Source organism: Acromyrmex echinatior, chromosome 9 (assembly GCF_024713525.1).
Source record: "Acromyrmex echinatior isolate Ae372 chromosome 9, ASM2471352v2, whole genome shotgun sequence".
Classification (NCBI taxonomy): domain Eukaryota; kingdom Metazoa; phylum Arthropoda; class Insecta; order Hymenoptera; family Formicidae; genus Acromyrmex; species Acromyrmex echinatior.
In genome coordinates this window covers 11,514,914-11,541,347 of record NC_141860.1, presented here as the reverse complement: position 1 = coordinate 11,541,347, position 26,434 = coordinate 11,514,914, and the positions used below count along the sequence as shown (strand labels likewise).

General features: G+C 40.2%; 1 protein-coding gene and 1 long non-coding RNA gene across 3 annotated transcripts in view; one reads left to right on the top strand and one right to left on the bottom strand.

Moving 5' to 3' along the window:
- Positions 1–26,434, bottom strand: part of LOC105153360 (uncharacterized) — an 85,639-nt gene that overhangs the window by 20,433 nt on the left and 38,772 nt on the right. The window lies entirely within an intron of this gene.
- Positions 1–26,434, top strand: part of knockout (Stork-head domain-containing protein knockout) — an 80,380-nt gene that overhangs the window by 16,111 nt on the left and 37,835 nt on the right. For both annotated transcript variants that reach the window (XM_011068135.2, XM_011068134.2), the window contains exon 2: positions 23,857–24,108. In XM_011068135.2, the coding sequence (XP_011066437.1) occupies positions 23,908–24,108 (201 nt within the window). In that variant the 5' untranslated portion in view covers positions 23,857–23,907. The remainder of the gene's footprint in view (positions 1–23,856; positions 24,109–26,434) is intronic.

Below are 26,434 nucleotides of genomic sequence, written 5' to 3'. Positions count from 1 at the left end.
GACGCAGGATATCCTTGAAACCTCCTAACGGTCCTGCCGAGACCGCCGTGTCTGCACCGAGAGACTTCTCGATAGTGTTTTCTCCGTTGCATATGGGTGTGCGTGCGTATTATGTATCACGTGTCACGCGTATATGTATGTACAACCTGCATATCCCGTCTGCATCCTGCATCTATACGGGACGAAATATCGGGCTATGCGTGTCGCTTGCATATGTGTTCCCAGGTTTTCATGTCGGATCCGTTACAACAGACTAAATTTCGTGCCACTGACGATGGATAAATCGACGATCGGCCTGGAATAATAATCTTCCACCTGATATTCTCCTCCCCTGCGATTATTACACATTTGAAAATGGATGAATCAGAATTTGTGATTGCGGAAGAGTTTGGACTTCTGGGCTCTTAAATCCTACAGAATTGCAGAGTTGGATTCTACATCCATTTTAATTTTCGGACTGTGGTTCCTTGAACTATTAGATTTCGAACAGATGATTTTTATTTTGTATCGTAAACGTTTAGAATCTTGAATTTTAAAGTTATAAGATTACAAGATAAACGAGATGATCAATTTGTACATCTTTGCGATTTAGAATTTCTGCCGCCTCGTTTCATTATTGCCATATGTTTTGCATATGTAAACGAATTGCGAGCGGACATTTGCATATACACGTATTGCTACCGGCGATCATGCATATCGCGCCGTTACTTCCATCCCGGTTCCCACACGTGCGCTATCGCTGCTATCGTCTTTGATTCCGTTTGCGTTCGCACGCAGGAAGGGGTTCCGATTGCCAACAACGGAAGTTAATTCCGTTACAAAGTTAATCCCTTGCAAAACGTACATATCGGATTAAGATTCATAAAAATTTAGCAGGAAGATATTCAGGTTTCTCTCTACAAATCATATTAAGAAAAAAACAAGAATAAAAATATTATTATTCAAAAAAGAATTTCAAAAGAGAATTTGAAACTAATATCACGTTTCCTTACTGCAAGATTTATATTTAAATGTATTTAACATATTTAGTCACAACGACGTTTATAGTGTATCTATAATTACGACACGTCGTTCTAATTCCCACGTGGCGTTCTGTCATCGTCTTGAATTTCGATACGAGTTTCATGCCGTAGGCATCGAAAGATTCTACCCTCCCTCGCGGGTGAGAGGACAACGATCTCTTTGTTGAGTATGAAAAAGGTTGAACGATACCGTAAGCGCGAGGTCATAAGTCGCGTCAGTCTACCAGCCAGTCTTACTTTTGATAGTATATATACAATCGCCAGTTAAGATCTGGGACGCGATTCACTTAATTGCACTGCGACGCGCCAATCGATCGATCGATTCAGTCGTGCGCGACGGTCGCGAATTCGAAACGTCATAAATTCGTTTAGCTCGTATGTGCATACAAGCGCAGTTCTTCCTTTTTCAACAATAATAGTACTATTAATCAACTATTGTTAGTTAATCGATTAAATATTGTTGTAATTAATGCTGTATTATTCGTTTCGATTTATTATGAAAATTATGTGTTACTGGCAGAGAAGCATCGGACTAGATTTTCCAGATGAGCTGAGTTTATTTATCAAGGATTATTTGTTGTTGATAAAGCGCGAGAGGACAATTCCTATAGGCGGTTCTATTCCGTTAGTTATGTATAGACATCGGATTTTTATGTAGATATTTTTTTGCAGACAATATGCACAAAATATGCAAATTTACACAATATGCACAAATAAATATGCATTTTTAAGAATGCTTTTTTAATAGGACAAATTTTTATTTTGATGTTACTTTCCAATTTGCTTTCTAAAAAAATACGAAATTGCATAAGAATCCGATGTTTAGTTATGTATCATGCGTTTTTGTCACAGGTGCTTTATAGCCAATTACTTATCTTAAATCTTAAATTATTAACGATGTCTGAATTAACGAAACTTTTACGAGAAAAAGTATCATACGCTTACGCGTGCAATCGGTGTGTTATTGCGTCATTTAAAAGATAACGAGACACGAGAATACGTAAATAAGTACAAGACGCTGACTGTCGTCACAGCCGGTTGTATTGCATACATGTCGCTTCGGTTCGGCAACAAGAGTTACTATGATATAGTAGTTAGTATAACGATAATAGAGAATAACGAATAGTTTTTGCTTCGCCGGCGGTCGAGACGAAACATTTATTGTAAACGATGTGGATCGTTAAGCACGAGATTCTCTATGAAAATAATTGTCAGCGCAACCAGCGGTCTAACGGTCCTCCGCCTTCTCAGAGATCTCGAAAGATTAAAAACTGGACAAATGACATCGATATAATATATCCATTAACGTTTCGTGATTTAGATAGCAATTAACATTACATTTTTCACGATACGACTGCATGCGATACAAGGGTTTAACACCATTTCATTTTTAGATTCGTAGGAGAGTTTTAGCCTAGACTACAACTACCAGATGCATATCTATCAGATACACGATACACGATAAAACGATGAGATCATATTTCTAGCATCGTGAAAGAGTGCTACCAGCCACAACATCGCGACAGGTTCCGAGCGTGGCATAGCATTCGTCTTCGAGACCGGATCCCGTTCCCGAAACGCAAAGAGACTGGTCCGGAATGAAGTCCTATGCGCCGAGGGGTCTCGCATCGCGGTCGTATGCAAATCACGTTTCATAACTCGTTATCTGCTCGCCATTTTCCAGGATGAGCGTGTCGGCTTCACTCGCGTCAGATCGAATTTATCGATCTTCATCTTGTAATTTTCCGGATATCCATCTGGCGATTCTACGCCGCGAGACGATTATGACGATAACGTGAGAGTACGATTCGAACGATGACGAGCGAGTTACGTACCACTTGTGCACAATGAAGGAATCATCAACACCAGCCTCTTACCGTGCCGTGAATCCGATCGATTTTCGCGGTGAATCGGTAACGAGAAATCCGGCTGCGTTAATCATTATTACTGCGACTAATTGGACCGATGTATTGTCATCTCACGACGAATGAGAGATCCAGATGAATAAATCCATCCGCGAGCTGTCTCGCTGAGATGAAGTTCTCTCCTAGTGCTGTATTGTAGTCTCATGATCGTTCTATGAACGTGGCGGCGTAGAGGATGCCGTGGAAAATCGATTAAACGCCAAATTGATGCTTCACAGTGTACCACGGCAAAGACAGAATCCGGAAGATCTTCGCCTTCGGAAAATATCGTTATTTGCAAGCCGTCAGATGATAAAATAAAAATAATAAAGATTTACATGTAAATTTTAAGAGGACAGTTATATAGTAAGAACTAATATACATATATAAAGAGAATTGATATAGAAATGTCTTGCACATTATCTATAAATTAATGAGAAAGATTTTCCGCGTATCTGCACATTATATTCAATTGTTCAACTATTCATCAATGACAAATGCACGTTTCCTTAAACGGTCAATAACTGAATAATTTATGCTATGACACTTAAGTCGGGCAGGTGAAATTTTGCTTTTCACATGGCGGCCGCGTTCGGGAGAAATTGGGCGAACGAGGTTGCCTTCAATTCGTCGACTTCCCTCTCCGTAAATGAGATAATTTTTCTTTGTCGCTAAAAACGAATGGGACTTCTCCTCCAACAATTCCATTCATGCCGATTTCGAAGAGCCAATCACAGTCCTCTTTAGCGATCGTTACTTCTACTAAAAGTGCCGCCTGAGAACATAAAAATCTAAGGAATCTTCATCCGAAAAATTAGAACGAAGATCTCACTTCTAGGAAGATCTAGGAAGATCTTTATGGTGCATCTGTTGAATTTTTATAACGTCGGCGCTTATTCCAACGGTCCTCCGATCTATTCTCAGACCGGATTCTCCCAGACCCCCCTTTTATAACGCAGTTATTGTACTCAGGTAGGCAGTTTCGCTCGGCAGTGGTTTCGGTTCTTGCAAGGGTAAGTAGCCGGCGGATATCCGTGACTACTTAAGGGATCGTACACGGTGGACCGCTGGCCGATATGCGGTTTCGAACGGAGAGAATCCTAGCCGAGAGGAGTCGATCTTAGGCTACGTTAGGTTGGGTTAGCGCAGGGCGCGACCACCGGCTCTCATGCCACCCAAGACTCTCCGCGGTCAGGTCGTCCTGTGTAGAACCTGAATCTCGAGGGTTCTCAACCGGCTCTTTCTCCTTACGAAACGATTCGCACGGGACGTCTATAAGATACCCTCGCTCATTCTTGACCGTCGATCGTGCTCGCAAAAAATTCTGGAATGTCCGTCTCGTGTTTATGCCGTGCATGCGAAGCGTTTATAATAAGAGTGGACAAGTCTATCATTTGTAAGATTCACTTTCAGTATAAAGTCGTCTTTCGTGGAATTTACAAGTTGCAAAGTTGATCTATTTTTCTTCCTTTATAAATGTTTCAAAACATGTACGGACTTTGTAACAACTTCATTTAATTGAGAATCCATCGTTCTTGTTAGAAAATTATCAGTAAGGACGGTTTCATAATCCATTCTTTTTTTAAAGACCATTTTAAGTAAGATCTTAAGATGCTATATATGGCTTTTTAATTAGTTTTTGTGACGTCTTAGAATTCTCGTAAATATAATAATCGACTATAAATATTGACCTATGAAAATATTCAAGTAGTCCTGCTAGATTTCGCAAAACCTGCCATCTTATGTTTATTTCTTCACATGAAATATCTTCTCTCGTAATTTTATTCGGCGAAGCATCATTCAAATTCGCCGATGTCCTTTTATGGACAGTCCACTTTACGTAATACGTTACGTCATGTACCCATTTTTGGTCAACCGCTACCAATCGTCATTAATTAACGTTCTTCTTAATCGTTGTATTGTATTTTTTTCGAAGTTAAAAGTGTCAAGAATGGATGTAAAATGGCCGGTACGTCCAATTTGCATATAAAGTAGCTGCATAAATAAGCTATTATTAGAAATTTCTACAAACTTAATCTCTTTAGAATACCTAGCAGTTTTGCAAAAAAAAATAAAATAGAATGCTGCCGTTTTATTGCATGATGACTTGTGTATAAATTGTAACATATTCAAAATTCTATCATATTCCTAAATTAAGAAAATAAATAATAATACAATCACTCGATAATTTATGATATTCAATTTGGTGAATAAATCCTTCGCATCTAGCATTACGAAAATTTTAAACATGATATTTCCTGAATTAAGTTAAAGATTCGTGTAAGACTTCGTTCAGCCCGTTTCAGAGAGTGGGGCGTGGCGGAGAAAAGAAAGATACGACCGGTGCATTCAGCTGACGATGAGAATGGACCGGCTGGCGTGTGAGAGTGGAGTCCGCTATTCATAAGCCGAGAGTTCGGATTTCGGTGGCGATGAGAGAGAGAGAGAGAGGGAGAGAGAGAGAGGGGGGGGGGAAGAACTTGATGACGTAGTAGTAGCTTTTCCTGCTGCTGTTGCTGCTAGTTCAATTTGTTGTTTAGATTCCCTCTCCAGAACTGTTGTCAAGGCCAGAACTGGCCAACCGTGGCCTCGAAGGTCGCCGCTACGCGGCGGTGAGAGGCGCTTAGAGAGAGACCTAATCGAAGAAGAGCGCAGTTATAATGGGTGAAACTTCCAGTTTCTGCGATAGCTCGTGGTATCGTCCAGCAGGATTCTCGTCGATCAAAACTCCCTGCTAATCGATCGATACTGCTGGTCTCGCCTGTTCCATTGAAGAAAAAAGTCTGAATATCTTTCTAATTAATTAGAACAGTGTTATGCTCAATCATATCAAGTAATATTCTATGAAGTAATATTCTATGAAGTCCACGTGTGAAATTTAATATTTAAAGAAATAGAGAAAATGTACATATATTTTGTTCTAGTTTTTATATTTTACAAACCGCGTTCCAATGATATATTTGTTTATCTTTTACTTCACAGCTTTCTCTTATAATATTTATATATATATATTTTTTTTTACATTTTCTAGATTAATTCACATGGCATAGCGCTCGCGAGTGTATGTGTACAATCATGTCAAAACGATCAAGGTTTTTTAGCGCGACTTTCACACTTTTAGCCCTGAACTAGAGAACATTTAGGAATAATTTGTAGCGAATTGCGAGAATTCTCGAGGTCGTGGACGAAACGATTACTGCGTACACCGCGTGACTGAACAGATCAGACGTGGAGAGACGTGACGAACGTACACAGCCGTCACATTGGCCTTATGACGATGCGAGGGTTTAGACTTTCTTGGAGAGTCCTCCTTTTTTTATGTCCTCCTGGAACTCTGGAAGCTGGTCGGCTCGACACTCGTCGGGAACCATTTCAAAGAGTCATCTACGACTCGATCTAATTTACGGAGATGAAAGAAACTCCCAGCTACGAGAACTTCTGCTTTCCTTCCTGTAATCGGATAGTGTCGCGTGTCCGGGACTATCTGCAGCTAGAAAGTAAATGGACTTTGTGGAGAGGGATCAATACTCGCTACGACGCCGAAGATAATAACAATATAACGCCGCCGGTATCGTACAATGTCGGCCAACGGATGACTTTGACGATTGATGATGACTGGCATCTTGACTGAAGCTTTCCTTTTACCTTCAACGGATTTTCTAACGCCGGGAAATTGCTCTGGTGCATCAAAATGGTAGATGCACACTTGACTCTTCGTCTATCAGCTGTTGTCTGTGAGGCCCGTTAGACCTACATCTGTCTCTCTATCTTTGAAACCTTTTTTTTTTTACATTATAACATTGAACCGTGACCAGTTTATAGTTTCATTGATTACTAACACTAATTTGTTAAAATGATCGGCAAACGATATTATTTCACACGGCGATCTTGCGTAAAAATAATAATAATACATGTCAATGTTTAACCAACGTATTGTCAATGAATTATGCTACTAGGTTAATTTTATTTATACCGTTAAGATTTTATTTCATCAACTCATCGTTTTTCTTTTTAATCTATTATAATTTATTATTAATATAAATACATAATCGCAGAAAATAGACGTGGCTTTAATAAGCATTAGTCGACATTATTATTATTATTTTTTAAAATTTTATTTTTTATGTCATTTTTCTTTGTACATCTTAATTTTCTGTATGTTCTTAGAGGACTTGCCCTATAATAAAATGCATTATTTATCTAGCAGAGAAAATATAAATATCCGTAATAGGCATCATAGTGAAGTTCAAAAATGGAATCACGTAGCGATATAGGATTAACGGAACGAATATGTGTATGTCTGTATATAGCTGGAAGATTGTACACACATGGATATTCGCAGGGGCCATCACTACTCTCTCGTTATTCCTCCTCTCTCTTGCTAGTCATCTCGCCCTCTTATGTGGTAGAAACACATGCGATGTACTTTCGCGCGGCTTGAGCTCTCGGCCAACGAGGTGAGCTAAAAACATCAAATTTGTGCGATACGAAAGTGTCTGTGCACGGATCTGTGAAAACGACCGCACCGCGTTACTTTTACTTATAAATTTACATCGTTGGAGCTGACGCTCTTGCAAGTAATAACCGCGTATTGAGATGCGATATACGAAAACGGGGACTTGTTCGTACGAATGGCCGCGATGCGGACAGAGTCTTGCGGACATTGAACGCTAAATAGAGTGTACATTAAATGTTAAGCAGAGGAAAGTAACGCGGGTTCCTGTCGGCGAGGAGCATAGATATATCCTTATCTTGAGCGCATATCCGATGACGATACGCGCAAGAGATAAGGCAACCATAATAATAATCACCGTTCGTTTCACCGTAAGAAGTTGTGCGTATCAAAGCGCTGCCTTCGAATTAAATGGCCGACTTTCGTTTCTGGAAAATAAGCGGCGTGCAAAGTCGACACTCGACAGTGAGGCGTGATGTAATTATTATCATGCCATGTGACGATAAAACTGTACAAAGGATCGCTTATTAGTGAGAATTTTGAAGCGATCGATTTCTCGATTAAATTTATGTTTCTGTAAAATTTAAACTTTGTATCCTCCTGTCTGAGTACCCATCTATCCATTTCAAATTAAAAATGATACTTAAATATTTTTATATTTTTGTGCAAATTTCGTGGTGACACCTCAAATCTTTTGAGCAACAAAGAACAGCTTTGCATAGACTTTATCTCATTTTCATTTTTACACTTTCAGCCGATGAAACACGATAGCAAAAAGGGTGAAAAATTACTGACAAAAGTGTCAAGTACATTTTGCAATATAATTTAAATCAGCATTAATTGTCACAACAATATATAACATTCTTAATCTTTCTAATCAGTCAAACACTTTTTCTCCTGTTCATAATATAATTCTAATTTTGCAAAAATCTATAAACTTTTTTTTTAAATCATCATAAATTACAGCATCCGAGGGAAAACAAATTAAGATTCTGACATACTGCTGAGAGATTGGTATACGAGAATCGTGCACTGACGTGAGGCGCGCACTGGCGCGAAATTTTTCACCGGGAATAAGCCCAGGAATCGTCCCCTGGAGTCACGGCACGGAAAGTCATGAATTACCCCGCATAACACCGGAGATCAAGCGGACCGACCTCCGCGAGAGGAAACGGCCGTCGCTATCGCTGTCGGGGAACGATATCAATCCCGTGCGGGTATCGCGCATAGAATCGATCATTCACGTTTGCGGCGGCACGGCAGGTCAAACGTGCCGATCGATCGTGCCCGTAGACGATCGTAGCGCGCGTAGGACGACGCGGACTTCGTTTCGTTATCGCGAACAGTTTCGCCCTTACGTTCTACCGCACGGTCTGTAATCAACGAGCGCAACGGCGTCGTGATTTAAATCGAGATCCAAATCGAATTATCGTTGAAAGAGGAGGAACCCGATACCGCGTCGGCGTGAGTTATATACCATCTGGGCGGGTGGTGGAATTCGCATGGATCAAGCATGGTGGTCTGTACGCGATTTAATTTTTTCGTGCTATCGTCTCTTCGAGTACCGTAATGTATAATGGTTCGAAGAGAGATCATTGCCAGGTTTCCGTGGGAAATTATTGCATAATCATTTAATATTAGGTGTTGGAATTAATTCGTAGCGTTTTTTAATGAAAGAATGTTATTTATTTCACATGAGCATTAAAAAATACATTAATGAAAGTACTTCCCATCACTTGTAAAACGCTACGAATTAATTCCAACACCTAATACGACTATCGCATCCCGTACCCCAATTCTGTAATTCTGTTATTCTGTTTTTAGTACAATATCGTTGCGCAGTGATAATATAATGATACCGACTGTCGTTATGAAAGCTACAGAATCGGAAATATCACTGATCTTATCCGTAATAGCATTCCGTAGCATGTTGCTTAATGAGAAAAATGTTTTGTTTTCACGCTCTATAAAGATTCCGATATAAAGATAATTTAAATATGTCTTTAGTTAATTTATAGCCATGAATTAAATGTCAAAGTGAGTACTGTATAAACGGTGGAAAAATGTTCAATTTAAAAACATATTAAAATGTTCGCCAATATAGATTCGAATATTAAATCAGACCGAGTACAGGATTTTCCGGATTTCACGTTTAATCGACGAAAAATGGCTCGCGAGCAAAGTGCTTTTGCACGTGATACCTCCGTGGACTCGTAATAACGGTAACAAGAGATTCAACCGTTCTCCTGTCGAGATATTAGTTCGAAGCCGAGAGTCGAGCTGAGGAAAGATCTTCTTTTCGGTCTATGAACAAATCATCAGAACGGCGGCAAAAAGCGCTCGGCCTTTCTCTCTTTCTCTTTGTTGATGGATCCGATGCTTGATTCTGAATAGAACTGACCATTCAATTATGTACAGCCGCCGTTTAACACGTCCGTTCAAAGAAACGGTAACGAGCTCCTCCACTTGACTTTCTTGCTGCGCCGTAAGCGCCACTTCTAGCGTGGCGCTACGATGATTTTTTTCTGCGCATTCTTGCCCAACTTTTTGTCGCAATATCGCGTCTTTGTAGTCAGAGAATTGCGTAGGATAATACACCACTTGCAGGCTACTGTCATTTTGCATTCGTACCGGAAACGCCCCCGAAGGAAAGATATATTTCTCTTTTTTTTTTACGAGATGCGAGATTGGAATTTTTAATTTCTAAAATAATTATATTTTATAAATTTCTTTTATTTATTTGCTCTCTAAATCTGAATCAGTAGATAATCACTGACATCAATCTTAAGTATGCCACGAGGTATATAATCAGTGAAATTCACTGATTCAAATTTAGCGAGAGAGAGAGAGAGAGAGAGGGAGAGAGAGAGAGAGAGAGAGAGAGAAATTTTTATTATATAAAAAAATGAAATGAATTTATTACGAGCGATTGGCTGGTTGTCAGTGTCTATTTGCCTGTCCAATACTCCATTAATTTAATTAATAATCTCTACTACGTCGAATAAAAAAGATACGGCTTTGAATGGGCCATTATCCTGCCACTGCTTGCGCAATCGCTCGTACGCATCGACGACTATTCGAACACCCTGTACACGGCAGAGGCGGATCCAGAGTTCACGGAACAGAGAGGGAGAGAGGAAACCGCCTTGGCTAAAGCCGAGAAAAATTCCTAGGAAAGAGAAGTTCCTCTTTGAAGATAGCTGCCGCCTTCTGCGCGCACGTATATCGCATGTACATGGATAGTTAGATGGGTGGAGGAGGAAGAGGAGGACCGCGCGTCTCGCCTTCAGGCATCGATCTCGCGAGAAGAGGAACCGTGGTTCTTCCCTCTCTCATATCTCTCCTCCCTCGTATCCTCGCGAGCATTATCCTACGATCGACCACACCCGATCCCTCCAGCGAAAATCCGTCGTGGAATCGCACGCGCATACGTTCCGTACATCTTCCTCCGGAATTCCCTTTCGGACTGGCGTTCCTCGCCGACGAAGTCTCCGACCGAAGATGAGCGCCGAGATTGTCAGCGGTACGGTAACCGCGGATTCTAACGAGTCCTATTGTTTTCGAATCATCGCGATGCGAGCGGTGCGAAACTGACTGTGATACTACATTTACGTCAACGATTCGTTGTCACATTATAAGGAACCTGTTACATCGAAATGTATATTTATTTCAAATAGAAATTAGAATTTTGTAGGAGTATATATAGGTATAGGAGAGGTGGATTTTATTTCTTTAAAAGGAGAGAAGTAAGAAGATGTGCATTTAAGTTAGAACGGAATTAAAATGGAAGATCAGACGTAATTGAAAGAGAATTATTTCCTGGCGTGAAACGTAATTTCCGGCAATGTGCGTACAAGTATCGCGCGTGTAAATCGTACGAGTGGAAACCTTTAACTGTCGGCTCGGGCGAATGCCTCGAGGAAACGTCAGTTCCACCCGGACGACTATAGTCGCCTTTAAGTTATATAGGAACGGAGTCTTCCTAGCGCCTACAGCTGTCTTCGGCAGCGAGAGGGTTAAACGTCGTCGTACTTATCAACCGTTAAAATATTTTCATTGATATATCGATCCCTGGGAGCGTATGGGACGGGATATCTCGTAAATCTCCAATTCAATAATGCCTATCCTCGCAAAATCGTTTACAATTTAATCTTTACTTTCTACTATTTAATCTATAAAAATTATCTACAAAATTGTCTATGATTTAATTATATCTGATCCTTACTTCCCTTTAAGGGATCGATATATAAATATTTATATATGATTCAATATGTATTTATACATATAGTTTGCTACAATTAAATTTCTTTTTTACCATCTATATACTATGTATAAATTACTTTGATTTTTTTCATAGAGACGCTTATTGACCGGCGGCTCATATCCGGTCGGCTGATCGCGATCGACAATGTATGCAATTGCGTACGACCATTTTTCACGTTGCTCCGCGCGTTAAACGGAAACATCTTCCCTGTTAGTCTGTCTTACTCAACTTCTCACGACATATTATCCTATGATCGACCACACCCGAAGCCTAGAGCGATGTAATATCCATGCGCGCGTATCCTCCTTCAGAATCCCTGTCTTTCAAGCCGGTTGCATCACGTCTTCCCCTAGCCCTCACTACTTCCGGGAACATCTACATTTTTTTCCGACTGTAAGTGCATCATCCACGCGCATAGATTTTTGCGGCGGATTTTACGATCGTTCTCCTCGCGGCACGATTTACGATCGTCTCTTAACTCTCGTTCCTTCTTTTCTCGATCGACCAGTCAGGCAATAATTACGAGTGCACGTTAAATTAAACAATCCTACGAATGGAACGTCAATTCGATTTATCGGCGTCGAATTATTTGAGCCGTCATTATCGCCGATAACTTAATCGTTCGGTCGTTTACGTGGAAATAATCGTTTGCCAATTATATTCCCACCATTCCCGCGAAAAGTAGCTAATAATCGCTGTCATCGCGCCTTGATAAATCGCTACACGCTTTTAACGATTCATAATGTCCAATTCGAGAAGCACTTGAAACCGAGTGAATAATGACGGATTAAGACACGTCTAGATCCGACAATTTTTTTATAAGCATGGCCAAGATATTTGAAATCATCCTGACGAGCACTTTCGGCAAGAGACCATCCAGATTATGAGACGGATATGCCTTTCCACACGAAGCTTTATTTGACCTTTCACGTCGCTCGGATTCGTCCTTCACGTGAATGCGAGCTGTAACGAACCAGATTAGCCGACTCGAAACGTAGAAATCTGTGGGATTCATCGGACGACCAGGAACGCTAATCGTGTTCAGTACAGCCGTGAGCAGCCTCGCCCTTAAAGAGGGTCTTAAGCTTTCCATCCCTCTTTCGCTTTTCGCCTCGTTCTCTTAGGGGTTTCTCCCTCGTTTCTGAGCAAGACGTTTTGCGAGATTTATAAAAGCACCGTATATGCCCCGAAGCTATTGGCGAAGCCTTGGAGCGAGATTTATATTAACGTTATAAGGAAGCGGAGAAGACCCAGATTTTGCATTTAGAATAACACGACGTAGAGTAAGAAGAAAAGCGTCGCTTCTCAAATAAACGAGAAACGACTTTTTCATCGGTACGTTCAAACGGTAATATAATATATTTATAAATTGCGTGCTCGAGAAGCACAAAAATAACCCCGTTGGCTCCTCCTCCTAATCTATATAACGAGTAATCTCCGCGAGGTAAAAAACGAGCATCGTTTCTGCGTGTTCACGATGACGTTACGCTAGACTAACGGCCGTGTAACTGGCGTTACATCACGCGAACGGATCGGAATATCGAATTACGGAGACAATGTCACGATCGTGACGATATTTAACCAATTGCTCGGTAAAAATAAGGCGCGAAGGCGACTCGCGGTTGGACATTACGATCGTAGCTCCGATCTGCAGTCCGTAATTAGCTCGCACTTAAAAACAAGGCTCTCAATGATGGTTTTTACGTAAGCTTGGAGGAAATGAGAGGTCTCGCTGAGAGAGAGAGAGAGAGAGAAAGAAAGGAAATAGAGAGAGAAAAGAAAAGGAAGAGTGATTTTAACCGAGAAACTCGCGTGTTTCGCGTTTATTTGCCTCCTCGTCGACCGCGTCGCGCTTAGAGAGTGAAGACTTAACGGAACGTGGAAAATTAATGGAACGGATCTTTTTTTTTTTTCTTTCGCGGCAGCGCATCTCACGGTGACCCAGGATACAATGTGCGCGCGATTAATCACGCTTATTTATTGTTGATTGACGACGCGGCGACGATGTAACACGAATTTACGGTGCGCATACGCAACGTTTGATCGATCGGCGCTCGATTGAACAAATAACGCTTAATTTTCCGCACGCGGGGTATACCGCTGCGAAATTTATCGCTAAGCATTTAGCATTCTCGCCTCGCGAGACTTATCACGCTTGTAAGATCGAACGTTCTGCCGAGCAACGATAAAATATGATAATTTCAGCCGTACAATTATTACGTCGCGCGGAATTACCGCTAATTAATTAATATATCGCATCGAGTGGCGCGTGTGCGAAAGTTTACAAGTGTCTTACGTATGGTGGTGCATTTACTTGTCTGTTACAATAAAATTGAGAGCTAATGTCTCGCCGTATGATCGCCAGTATTGAACGCTGGTAAGGTATTAACGCTGAGATTAGGTGCATGGCGATTGAATAGAGTAATTTATTAACGCTAGTTAAACGAGTTTCGTAAGAGGACAAAATCCGTAAATGTTCACAAACCAGTAATAAATACCTGAGTTTATGGCAAGAAATGAATACGCGACGTCAGCCGCGTGTAAACTAATTTCGCGTCTCGGGTGAATTTTCAAGATTAATATGTCGAACGACATTCGTTCGGATACCATTTAAACTCGTATCACACTACGCATTGGAGATTAAGAATTGCAAATTAGAGTTCAGTCACTCAGAACTAAACAGATTAGAATTAAAATTATCTGACTGATCAAATTCTATTCTCTAATACAATCCTTTGCAGTCTCCAATGTGTCCTATGACGTGTTTTAGATTGATTCGCATAATTAAGCGTCTTGATTTAATTCGTAAATGGAGAGCAATAAATTTCGAACATGTGTGCGTACACTCGAAGATTATGGAGACAAAAAAAATGTACACAAGTTTGAGGTAGGTCGATTCATCGAGATCGATGCAGCAGTTATCGTCGGACCGTCACGGATCCGCTCCAGAAAATCTCTAAACTAAGAGAGAATAAACGTTTTGATAAATTGGACGTGGCGCTGTAACGGCACGTATACGTACAGCTAATCGATTCGTGTTTTCTTCAAAGACACCGATAGTGTTCCACGGCAGAAATCGAATAAGCTCGGGGCGCGCAAAGCGATTTCGTACCGTGCAAGTCCCGCAGGAGTTTTCAATAAAGCTCGGCGACTTGCTCCAATAAATCCCCCGCCGAGAACAATCCGCGATAAATCATTTTCTAACGGCAGCAACAGTGTTTGCGCTATAACGGTAATTGGTCTAGTCGCCGCCCGGTATCTCGAGTCTGGAGAGCAGCGAGATATTAATGACCGGCGTGTATAACAAAGATACACATTGCTTGTTTTGCAACAACTCGTCGATCGATTTCCTCTTACGACTTTCCTTTCCAAAAACAACTACTAAGTCGACTATTAAGTGCGCACGAACAAACGTTCCTCGTGGAGAAGAAGCAGTGTGCGATCCCATAATTCGATTTTCGGCAAAAATCAACGGCGTTTCTGTTGCGGACGCGAAGCGTGTCTTTGAAAAAATTAATATTTATCGATCCGTCTATATTTATTGATCCTGAGTCTTTTTCGTTCAACCGAAGCTTTTTTTACCGTTCTATTGACTTTTAAAAAAAACGAATTTAAAGTTACCTTTCAACAGCTGTATTATATTGCTAAATAGTTTTTTTTTAACTGAAATATCATTTGATAGACATTGAAATTTGAGCAAAAGTAAGGATAAAATTTAACAGTTTAATTTCAAGTTTTATTTTGTCCAGATCTGGGTTAATAATTAATAAAACTCATCGAGATTGGAAATAAAATAAAATTGTAAATTATTAATCACTTTCTCAGATATATTTCTTTCTTCATTCGCGCATCGTCAAAATAATGACATTTGTTTATTCGTCCATAAGCACTTTCGGTATTTCTGATGGTTGCTTTTTCTATACGAGTATAGAAACATATACAAACACATAGAGCTTTGCGGCTATGGTTAAATTGTTTTCCTCCTACGATCGCACTTTCCTCTCCTCGAGCGACCGCGGAAAAATAGACTTTCGACTCGATCTGTCGCTGCCTGATCGGCTTGACGGCAAATAACGAGAATAATGGCCGCGTATGTATGTACTCCGGTATTGACGCTTCTCTGTGGTGGTGAGTGTACCCACGTGAGTGAGTATACGCTCAACCTCGAGGTCGATGGAAAGTGAAAACGAGTGACTTCTGTATGGATTGTCATACCATATCGTGCATACGTTAACGCTAAAAGAGGCTGTTTATTATACATTGTCAATCTTTATTGGATAGAATAATACTATAGTGATGTAGGATTTCCTCTATGAAGGAGAATTAACGATCGATTTCTCTCTCATAACAACTTAAGCTTGCAACCGAGTTACCTAATTTACGTCAATTTGTTTTATCGTTTCTAATCGCTCTTTTGATTGTTTTTTCGTTTTTTTTTTACTTAGTAATTAGTCCAGTAATTAAAGTTCAGTTAATTAAAGTTCATTAGCTTTGATCTCGAATTCCTTAAACGGACTTTCGAAACCGAGTTTAGTTTACAATGCATTAACGAATATTCCGAGAATTCTCTGATATACTGCGTGACAATAAGTGTGCGTGCGACGTAGGAATAGCTGATAATGATCCACGTGCCAACAATTAACCATGCACCGCCAGGTCGTCATTAGTTTCCCTTATAAGTAGGAAGAGAAGCGTTGGGAACGATAATTGATAACGCGTAATTACGTACGTGTGCGCTTCTACCGTTAATAATGCACGCGAGTACGCGTCCTTGCACGATCTCCGCGACTCTTTTAAAGATTTCCCGCATTGATTTATATCCATAAAAGTCACTCTTACAAAAAGCATACAACAGCTTTCTTCGTCGCTGAATATCTCTTATTAAACCGACGTTAGTTAACGATCGGTTACGATTCGCCCCATATGGCGAATCCTTATAGTATTGTATTTCCGGTAGTCTCGCAAATGATTTTACGCCTTGGGATATCAACCTAATCGGAAATGGTCGCTGCTTCTTCGTGGGATTCGGTGGAAAGTTCCTACAGCGATTGTACTTGATACTTTCGGACAAATTATTACACGAAATTACGATTTCATTCCGACTCTCGCTTTCTCCTATGTTTAAATTAATTAACAGACTCTCTCATTTCGACACACACATACATGTGAGCAGAGTAATTCAAATTAACTCGAGCTATTATTAAACAGATATCGTAATTAATTATTTTTTAAGTATATATCGTCTTTTAAATCTATATGTAACTCAAATTTTTCGTGATGGTTCAATAAGTATATATATATATATTTTTTTTTTCATTTAACAGACGTGTTCACTTTTTTTTAGCAACGCATCGGCGCGTTTAATTTCGCGCTTGATGTAATAAATGCGCAATGGTGTGATCGAAACTTATTAAAACGACAGGAAAGCACGAAACTCGTGTATGCACTACTTGAAGACCACTGTTCGCGTGAAAGTTTCGCGTATCGATATTTCGCAATTACAATACCGACTATTCAACGAATTAAACCGTCTTATCTATTACAACGAAGCGTTAAATGCTGTTCCGAATTACGTTACGACATGAATTATACGTATTGCCGTTACTTGCTTGCACGCGCGTGAATAACGTGTGTTCGCGCGTACGTAAAATTGTTTAGTGCATACACGCGAAACCTATTATGGCTTGAGATGAGTGGAAGATCGCACGTATATTTGTATATTTTATATCGCACACCAGGGAAAACAATTTTAATACCACGCAGGCCGTTCCATCACACGCGATTTCTTTTTAAAATAATTATACTCGAATATATAGAGAAGTTATCCATATCGAGAAAATAGCGTTTTCTCAATATCTACCGTAAGTGGAACACCACGCAGCTTCGAAAGTCCGTAACTTTTATTTTCATGATGATGCCTTCGTGCTGCGCTCTACAGTGCGGCGTATTCTATTAACGGGTTATTATCGCGATCTCGGCGTGGCAATAATTCGCTCGGGATTCTTTAACCGCGAAAAATTACGCCATCACCTCGCCAAGGACTCCGGCCGTCCTTACGTCCGGTATAATTTATCCTGCCAGGTTGAACCACCTTCGTCGCGGACCGAGTCACACTCGAGTGCGGTTGACATCCTTTATCCGAGCAGCCGTATATAATATCCTTGCCATGTACAAATTCTCGCTCGCGTGTCTCGATTTATGCTTGTTACTCATTAGTACGTTACGAAATCTACTTTCCGCAAATGAATTTCCCACTTCGTGGAGAATCATACATCGTCATTATTATTCGAACGTTTTTTGTTAATTAGAAACGACGTTTAAAGTATCTTTATTGTGTGTAAATAATTCATTTAGAGCTATAAACGTATCATAGAATTGCATGGATTCCGATCGGAATTTTATTCTGTATTTCCTATAGAAAATACAATCTGGAAAAAATCTAAAGACCAACTGAATGGATTTCGATCAAAATCTATTCTAAATAATTCCATAGTATACACCCTGCGCACATATTATGTGCACAACTATGTTGTTCGGAATGGATTGCAAGCGGAATTGTTCGGTTCCCCTAAATTTCTATTGTACTTTTCTAGGCAAACGGAATTCTGATCGGAATCCATTCCAAATAATTCTATACGTGCCTGGAAATGTTCCAAATGCGTCGCCATGGAAATAGAATTCCAAAATTCGCGTTTCAGTTTCTAGAGTATGTGAATATTTTTCGTAAATCGAACTCGGAAGTTGACGTCAATATGTCAACGACTATTCGATTTACCCCTCACTACTGCATAATTTTTTCTCTCGCGAAAATATTCTTTTTATATACAAAAATAAAAGGATTAACCGTTTGCAGTAAAATATTGTTAATTAGCTATTAATTAAACATCACACAAGTATCGATACATTCTGAGAAAAATTGCTGATTAAGAATGACGAACCAGAAGATTCTGATCATATCAATTAAAATTCTAATTAGTTGAACAGGAATTATAATAGATCCAATCAGAAAATTTGGATTTGTCCATTTTGAAAATTAATACAATCAGACTCCAGCGTAATAAAATTATATGTCTTCTTGCGCCATATTTCCGGAGGGAACATACGTAGTATCTACGTTTTAAAACTTTCTAGTAGCGCACGTGCCAGCGATCTGGGATAATGTCGACGATGATTTCAGCGACTCGGATATCAGAAATCGCACTCCCACGTGCTCCTTGTTCCGATGTGCGTGCTTCCCTGGGAGAACGATTTTCGCGAGACGCGGTAGCCCGCGCGTCATTGAACAATCGTTTGACTTCACCGCGGTGATATCAGTGCCGATGTTCTCCAGAGTCGATCGGAACTGACTGACCGACACCGTCGATCGTCGACGAGGCCTTTCTCCCTGTCGTTATTTCAATAATGCTCACGTACGGCACATTATCTGTGCGCTCACAATTGACATCCTTTAAGGCACACCGCGTGACGTCGCCCATGTTATCCGCGCTTTACCGTTGCTTGTCATTACGAGAGAGGAACCTTGGGATACCATGGTAGCCCCCTTCGGTGACCCCCTGTCAATACCTCCGAAGCATACGTGAGAGTCTATCTTGCAAAACGTAAAACCAAGACCGCGATTATGTTCACCTGGGTATACCCCTAACTATTATTTATACGACGCACATAGCGTGCATTCTCCGCTTTTTCCACATTGCCGCGAATGTCCCGGAGGTGGAGGCGTGAGAACCGGGTTTCCGGGATACGCCGCTGGGTATATGTTAGAATATACTCTCAACGCTTGACCTCCTCACTAGGTATCGTATAATATATGCCACGAGGAAGTTAGACGTCTGTTTCCCTCTATACAGTTTCGCTTTACAAAGATTAAATCAACAACGTACCCTCTGAAACTTTCAGGGTGAAGCTGAAGTGTGAAGCCACACTCTTAAAGATTGAAAATTGAGTCACTCTTTTCCAAGACTGGCTATTAATTTTTATTCTTTAAAGTGAGATTCCACTTCAAAGAATTTACCGAGTGTTTAATACTTACGTTGAAATATATTAGCTCTAGTGTTGATATTATTTATATTTTATAGTTTTGACTGTATTCGAAATATCATATCAATATTATTTAAGATATTATTATTGCTACTTGCTAATGTTATTTATTTCGTTTACGTCTTGTATCGTGATCGGCTTAAAGCGAATTACAAAACAGATGCACGCGTTTGGATGTGGGTACCAAATGGTACCAATGATCGCTCAGTATGCAATAATCGAGCGCATATAATACTAATGCGACAGGTCTAGCCGAACTCTCTGCGTAACGCTAATTAAGCCCAGAGTCCGGAGGATACAATTATGTGATTCTTAAATGGAAACTTGGCGTGTGTGGTAATTTCGCGTCTTGAGTTTCTTGATATATCCTATTACGTCGAGCTATGTCGGTCATACCAAGCGAGAGTCACGCAACTTTTTTTTCCCCGAATCACCGAAAGGCGCGTCGGTATATAGCTCGATGAATCTCCGCTTTTTCGCTAGATAATTCTCTCGTACTCGAGATAATTCACTCCCGTTTTCTCTCACAATAATTGCCCCTGTTCTTGGAAATATTAATATTGATAACACTGTCAGTTATCATAATTAAAAAGAAATTCGTAGACGTAGATTAACGTATATATCTACCACGCAATTTTCACAATGTCAAACAGAGATGACAGCCGTTCGGAACTTTCTATTTATGTTCTCATCGACAGACTGACGTAAGAATTCATCATACTTTGGGACTTGAAGGCGAGTCGATGTAGTCATTGATAACCTGCTCGTTTCTCGTTTAAGCTCTCAATGGCCATCTCCAGCGGGATCAACGGCGGCGCGGACGTAGATTTGTCTTTATTTGGACTTCCATTAGGCCGAGACGTTGTTTGATCGTTCCCGTTACACGTTTTACGAGAATGGTCCGCGCGAGAAGTACTTTCTAGACACTCTGAGGTCCGGCGGTTGGTCTTCGCCGTCGAGAAGGTCGACGATACATCAAAGGATCGCAGAACAAGCCCGCATGCGATGTCACGCGAAGAATGAATTTGCTCATTGGATATGAAAGTTTGTTTTCTTAACAACCCCCTACGGCCTAGCTATACTCATCGATCGACAAGTATCGTATAACGAAGCAAAAAAAAGGAAAGAATTTCGGAGAAAGACGGCGGAGGAATTTATCGATGAGATTTTGCGATGAGATTTTGTCGACAAATTGTCGGACAAGTCGTCCAGCAGAAAATTAATGACGCGGCTATTTCAGCAGAAGCAAGATAATAAAAGCGATTCGGAACTCGATTCGAGTTATATGTATAAAAAGCGCTTTAAAAAATATAAAACGATATCTTGGAGAGGGTTATAAACGTAGTATTCTAGATTAGAAAAGGTGTCGATTAAATAGGACGAGATCGGAATGTATTACATCGTATCTTCAACATTTCAACGTATCTGCGCAGTTATCGTTTGATTTAACCGGACGTAATCCTACTTATAGAGTTACGGGGCGGCGCGTAATTAAGTTACGGTATCCGTCGTTTCACCGCGTAGCGATTTGTATGTTTCTGTAAACGTGTTAATCTCGCAGGAAATTACCTTGTCTCTACGAGCGATCGGTTGGGGATCGAGCCGTGGATTGACCGCAAGGAGAATAGTCGTGTTAACGCAGATAGCATTCTTCCTATTTCCGACGAGACGTTGCCGCCTTGCCGGTCGGTGAATCGATCGACGGCCGTGATTACTATAATTACGATTATAATAGACGAGATCGGGGAATCCAGGTCGCTCGTGACTCGCGCGCTATGAGGAATCAAAGAGAGAGACATTCCGCTTTCCAGCGGTAAGAAGCTTTGGGAAAAGCGCGCGGACAGGGAAAATTAAACGAGCGGGCGCTAATTAATGTTGTCAGTGCCTCGTCGGTCCCACGCGAATCGGGGTTCAGGTTCAGAGATGCAACGGCATCCTCGGCGTGCATCGGCGTGCATGCGGCTGTGTCGCGATGCGGCCACAATTGGTGAGACATTAATGAGAGTCCGTCGCGATCAACGACGCGCGTGGCGAGTGAGTCATGCGACAGGAAGTCCTTTTTCCGCGATGCGGCACGGTCGAACACCTTCCGCCCGACGAACTGGTACAAGGTGAAATCGAGCTTCGATTCGCGGCACGAAGGAGGTCTAACGACTCGAAACGTTCGCGGGACGGATCCTTTCTTCCTTCTCCCTCATTCTTGAATTACATTTTAGAACAATTTCATTTTAGAACAATTTCTTTTGCATCGAGATCAATCGTCGACCTTCTCTAGATAAGCAGATAGGATAAACTATTTGCCAAGTACATTGCGAAAATTGCTCCATTGTGTCGGTGAGAATGAGATACGCCGAGATACAGCGGATAAAAGTGCGTTCGAAGAGCGGATGGCACGACGGACAACGCCGAGAAATTTGCGCTATTAAATCTTATTCTCCTTCCCTATCTGCGTGTATCTTTTATTTTCTTGATACATATCCCTGCAGGATATCATCAGCGGAATTATTCAATATCGTTTATTACCCGATACAGAAGATCGTGTACCACTAACTATCCAATTATGGTCCGATTAAAAAATAATGCAATAGTTGCGGTTATAAGCCAATCACAGAGCCGTATTAGCATTTTAAAACATTATTTCAGTCTTAAAATAAGAACAGATTATGAACACTGGTCTTAAAAATATATTTGTGTTTTGTTTCAAAGAAACCAATAATTTAACGTAAGTCAAAGCTCATCTGCCACATCTCTTTCTTATCCGGAAATGTACTGCTATACATTTGGCCGCTCAGGGCCGTCTGGTAACTAAGGTCAGATCGAATTTACGGACCATCGAATCGATAAAGCTATCTTGCGCCTCTGGCTCGATTCCAGAGAAAGAGCTGCGACAATGAGCAGGGCGATGACGAGCATCCATCCCTTTTTCTTATTACCCGGCGTTCCGTCTCTGCTGTGGTGCCACGAGTGAAGTTTTCACGAGTAAGGGTTTCACCCTTCGGCCTAGCTATGGGCGGCTAGGCTAAATCAATTAGGCGTCCGAGGTGGGAAATGTTGATACAATATAGGAATACGTGACGTTGCTTTCTGGCCTTTAGAAGATAAAGAACAACGACGCAGAATCTCTCAACTATCTTTGCATGTCAAATGCGAGTTTAAAAAATCAATTAAGAGAAATAATTTCTCCTATTTTCAATGTAAATTTGTATACAACGTGCTTACTGAAATACTTAAGCACTAAGATCCGCTTTGAAAATAGGATTGTTTTTCTCTTAATTAATTTATTTTCGTTGGTCCAATTATAATTATCGAATTATAATTTTTTTTTAGAAAAATCTAGCTTGTATTTTATTATTTTCTAAAATAAAATAGAAATCAATAAATATAATATATAATGTAATATATTGATGATATAAAATGTAATTTAAAATATAATTTTTTTATTATATTGAATAGAGGCGATATTAGTGAAGTTCTGATAAGACACGTAATTCGTGTTTGGTTTATTTGGACGTTTTACTGAACGTAAATCTGCATGAGTCGAGAACCACTGATCCTAGATTCTTTATGTATATCCTGTGAGCGGAGTTAGTCTGCAAAGCACGTTCAATAAAGCAGCTGTATGTGTCACGGACAAACGCGTGTAGAGATTTCGCGCAGTCTCTCTCGTCTGTAACTTTCGTGAACTCGTATAATACATAGTGCGATGAACTCGCTGCCACTTTATCTCTCTCCATGGTACGACGATAAGAATAATTGGACGTAAGACAGCACGGCAGATGAGAGACGGAGGTCTCCGTTGCGTAAAATTGCAGGTCATTCGCAGTCCTCCGCTATCAAGCGTGTCTACAGTTTTCGGTTACGTAACTTTGTACAAAATTGTCCAGGCGCCTTTTTATGTAACTTTATGGAACAAATCGTACTGACATCTCTCATTGAATTTTTCCGTTTAATCCAAAGTCTAATCTTAATTTTTTACTTCCTTCAATTTATTATATTCGTACAATAAATAAAAAGATTATTGATCAGTTCTGTTTTGAGATAGAATTAATTAGAAATTGTTTATTAAAATATTTCTTATTTACACTGATCACTTTTGATGATTCAACGTATTGATTAATCTAAACAGTTTATTTCAGATCAAATTGCTGAATATATATATATTTTTTCTTATTACAGATTTCATGATGCCACCGCCCTATTATCGATATCGTTAGGTGGGCCCTCACAATGGCCTCGATCTTAGGAGATGGAACGGGCCCTGGAGGCCCCGGGCCCTCTCGATGCCTCTTGCTTCTGCAGAGGTCCCTGGCGATTCAGCTGATTCGAGGATCACCTCCTCACGTTGCAAACGCTGGTCAACGGGAAAGTCCAAAGGAACATCCAGCCGACGAGATGTGGATGTACGATAAGGGCTACAATCTGTTTCAGGTTAGTTGCGTTATATTTTACGTCATTCATGTGTTTTTGTCGCGTTAAATTTTCGTCGACAATACACGCTTTTGATCTTTCGATAAACAGCATTGTGCGCTCTTTTTGCTCGTTGGCGCCGGAAAAGTTCAACGGAAGCGATAATGTTGGAAGACGTTGCGAGTCGACTCCGTCGACTCTTCATGTTCTCTTTGTTCCTTCTTCTTGTTGACCCGTAGCGCGCGGGTCCTTTACGGTAAAGCGAACGTTGATTGCCCGCACCGTTATGCCACAATGAGACAATGTGAATTACGAGCAATTTCGCAAAAGTCAGCATAATCGAGGAGCGGCAGGTTAAACGGCGGAAGCTCGTTCTCGCGGCCGACGTTCTCGCGCCGACGTCATCCGACCCTTCGATAATAAATTTCGCGTTTTACGTCCAGAATTCCTTCCATGGATGAAATAAACGGCGGCGAAACGAGAGATGCGTCGCTGAACGATGACGGCGGCGCCGTGCGCGTCGTAATGTAGCTTGTCTCGAATTTATCGCCACCAATGCGTAACATGTAACCGCTGAATATTCAACAGCGGTCTACTGTCTGGTCGAGAAAATCACATTAATGCTCGTGCCGACGTAAGCCAATGACGAGAGGAAAGTGCACCAGTAATAAGCGATGTTATGAATTTTTTATTTTTACTCTCATTATGAAATATAAGAATAGAAAATTAATAATTAATAATAAATAATAAATTAATTGAATTAATAATGAATATATAATAGTTGTTACAAATTGTTTGCAAGACATAGTTTGAAAAATCAATACATTATCACATCTTTATCACGTTTTTGGGAATAAAAATGAAGATTATTCGTGATAAAATAAAGTTAGGACGTGACTCTCCGCAATAACGAAGTGCTCTCACTTTTCACCGAGTGCGTGCTCGGCGGAGAAGCACCCTTGCAGAAAAATCAACGAGCGAGGCTCTTGCTTCCAGAGTTAATAATAAGGAAACGTCGATAACGATGACAGTAAAGGTATTGAACCGTTGAATATGCTGGAATAGCAATTTTTATACTCTCAGGAATGACCTATTTTTGAAGTATTCGAAACTAAGAATTTTTAATGCTTTGTAGCTAAATTTAAGATGGAAAAATTTTCTTAAGTTGATTGAAAATTAAATGAGTTTCAATATTTTTGTTAAAAAGAAACCGTGTGGAATAAATTGAATGTGAAGTAATGCTTATGGAAGTTGGAATATCTCGAATGTAAAATCAAGAAATCGTGTTGAGCGTTGTTCGTATGAGAGAAGATATAATCTCGAGGTCACACAGTGAATTAGATCAACGTTCTATAATTGTTAAAGTAATTAGACGTTACTGAAGAAACCGTTCTATGTATGTTTCATCGATATTATGGTTCCGCGTGGTTTCGCGCTATATATTGACCGTTTCATCGATGTCTGCGGATAATAATCGATTGACGAAGATACGATCGCTTTTCAACGGAACGATCGTCAAAAGAATCGCTGTGCGCAGTGCAATACGATCATTGCTCAGAACATTATGTTTCATCAATTAATTTTATCCAAAGAAGAACATTATATACGAGATTCTATGCCAATTTCCTATCACATATAATTAACAGTAACGGTAGCAATTAATGCATAAAACAAAATGCATAAAATGAAATAATTTAAATATATGATTTTTTTACAATAATCTAATTAATTTTTATCATCATATTATATTATTTATATTAATTATTATATTGGGAGTAATAATATTGTATATTTATATGACTAATAGATATATATATAGATATATATATAAATTAATTAATTATGCGACAGCGTGATCGGATTGTATGCACATATTTTATTTGATGACCAAAGATTTTTAATTTACATCTTCTTATGGTAGAAAAGCGACAATGACGAACGAACGGCAATACGGATCTATTACCATAGTAATCTCGGGTTACTAAATAATAGGGCATTGTTCGATACGGCTTTTGATCCGCAAAGTTGTTTACAAGATTTATCGAGGCCTTTCAGGTGCACAGTCTGCATTCGAGAAAAGGTACTTTACGCTTCCTCGACGGCTCTCGAATGCATTGCCGGCCGTCGCCGCTCGTTGTGACGTTTTTAAATCACTGTTATTACGATACACCGATCGCGCATTGCCTCGGGGATGGTCGACGCAGCCAACGATCTGGCGGACACTTTCCATCCGCATAGCGATTTCCGCCACGAGCACCGTCACCACGCCGCGACAACAAAAAGCACGATAGTTTATTATCGAGCTACTTATAACCACGATGTTGGTTACAATCACTCGTTTATACCA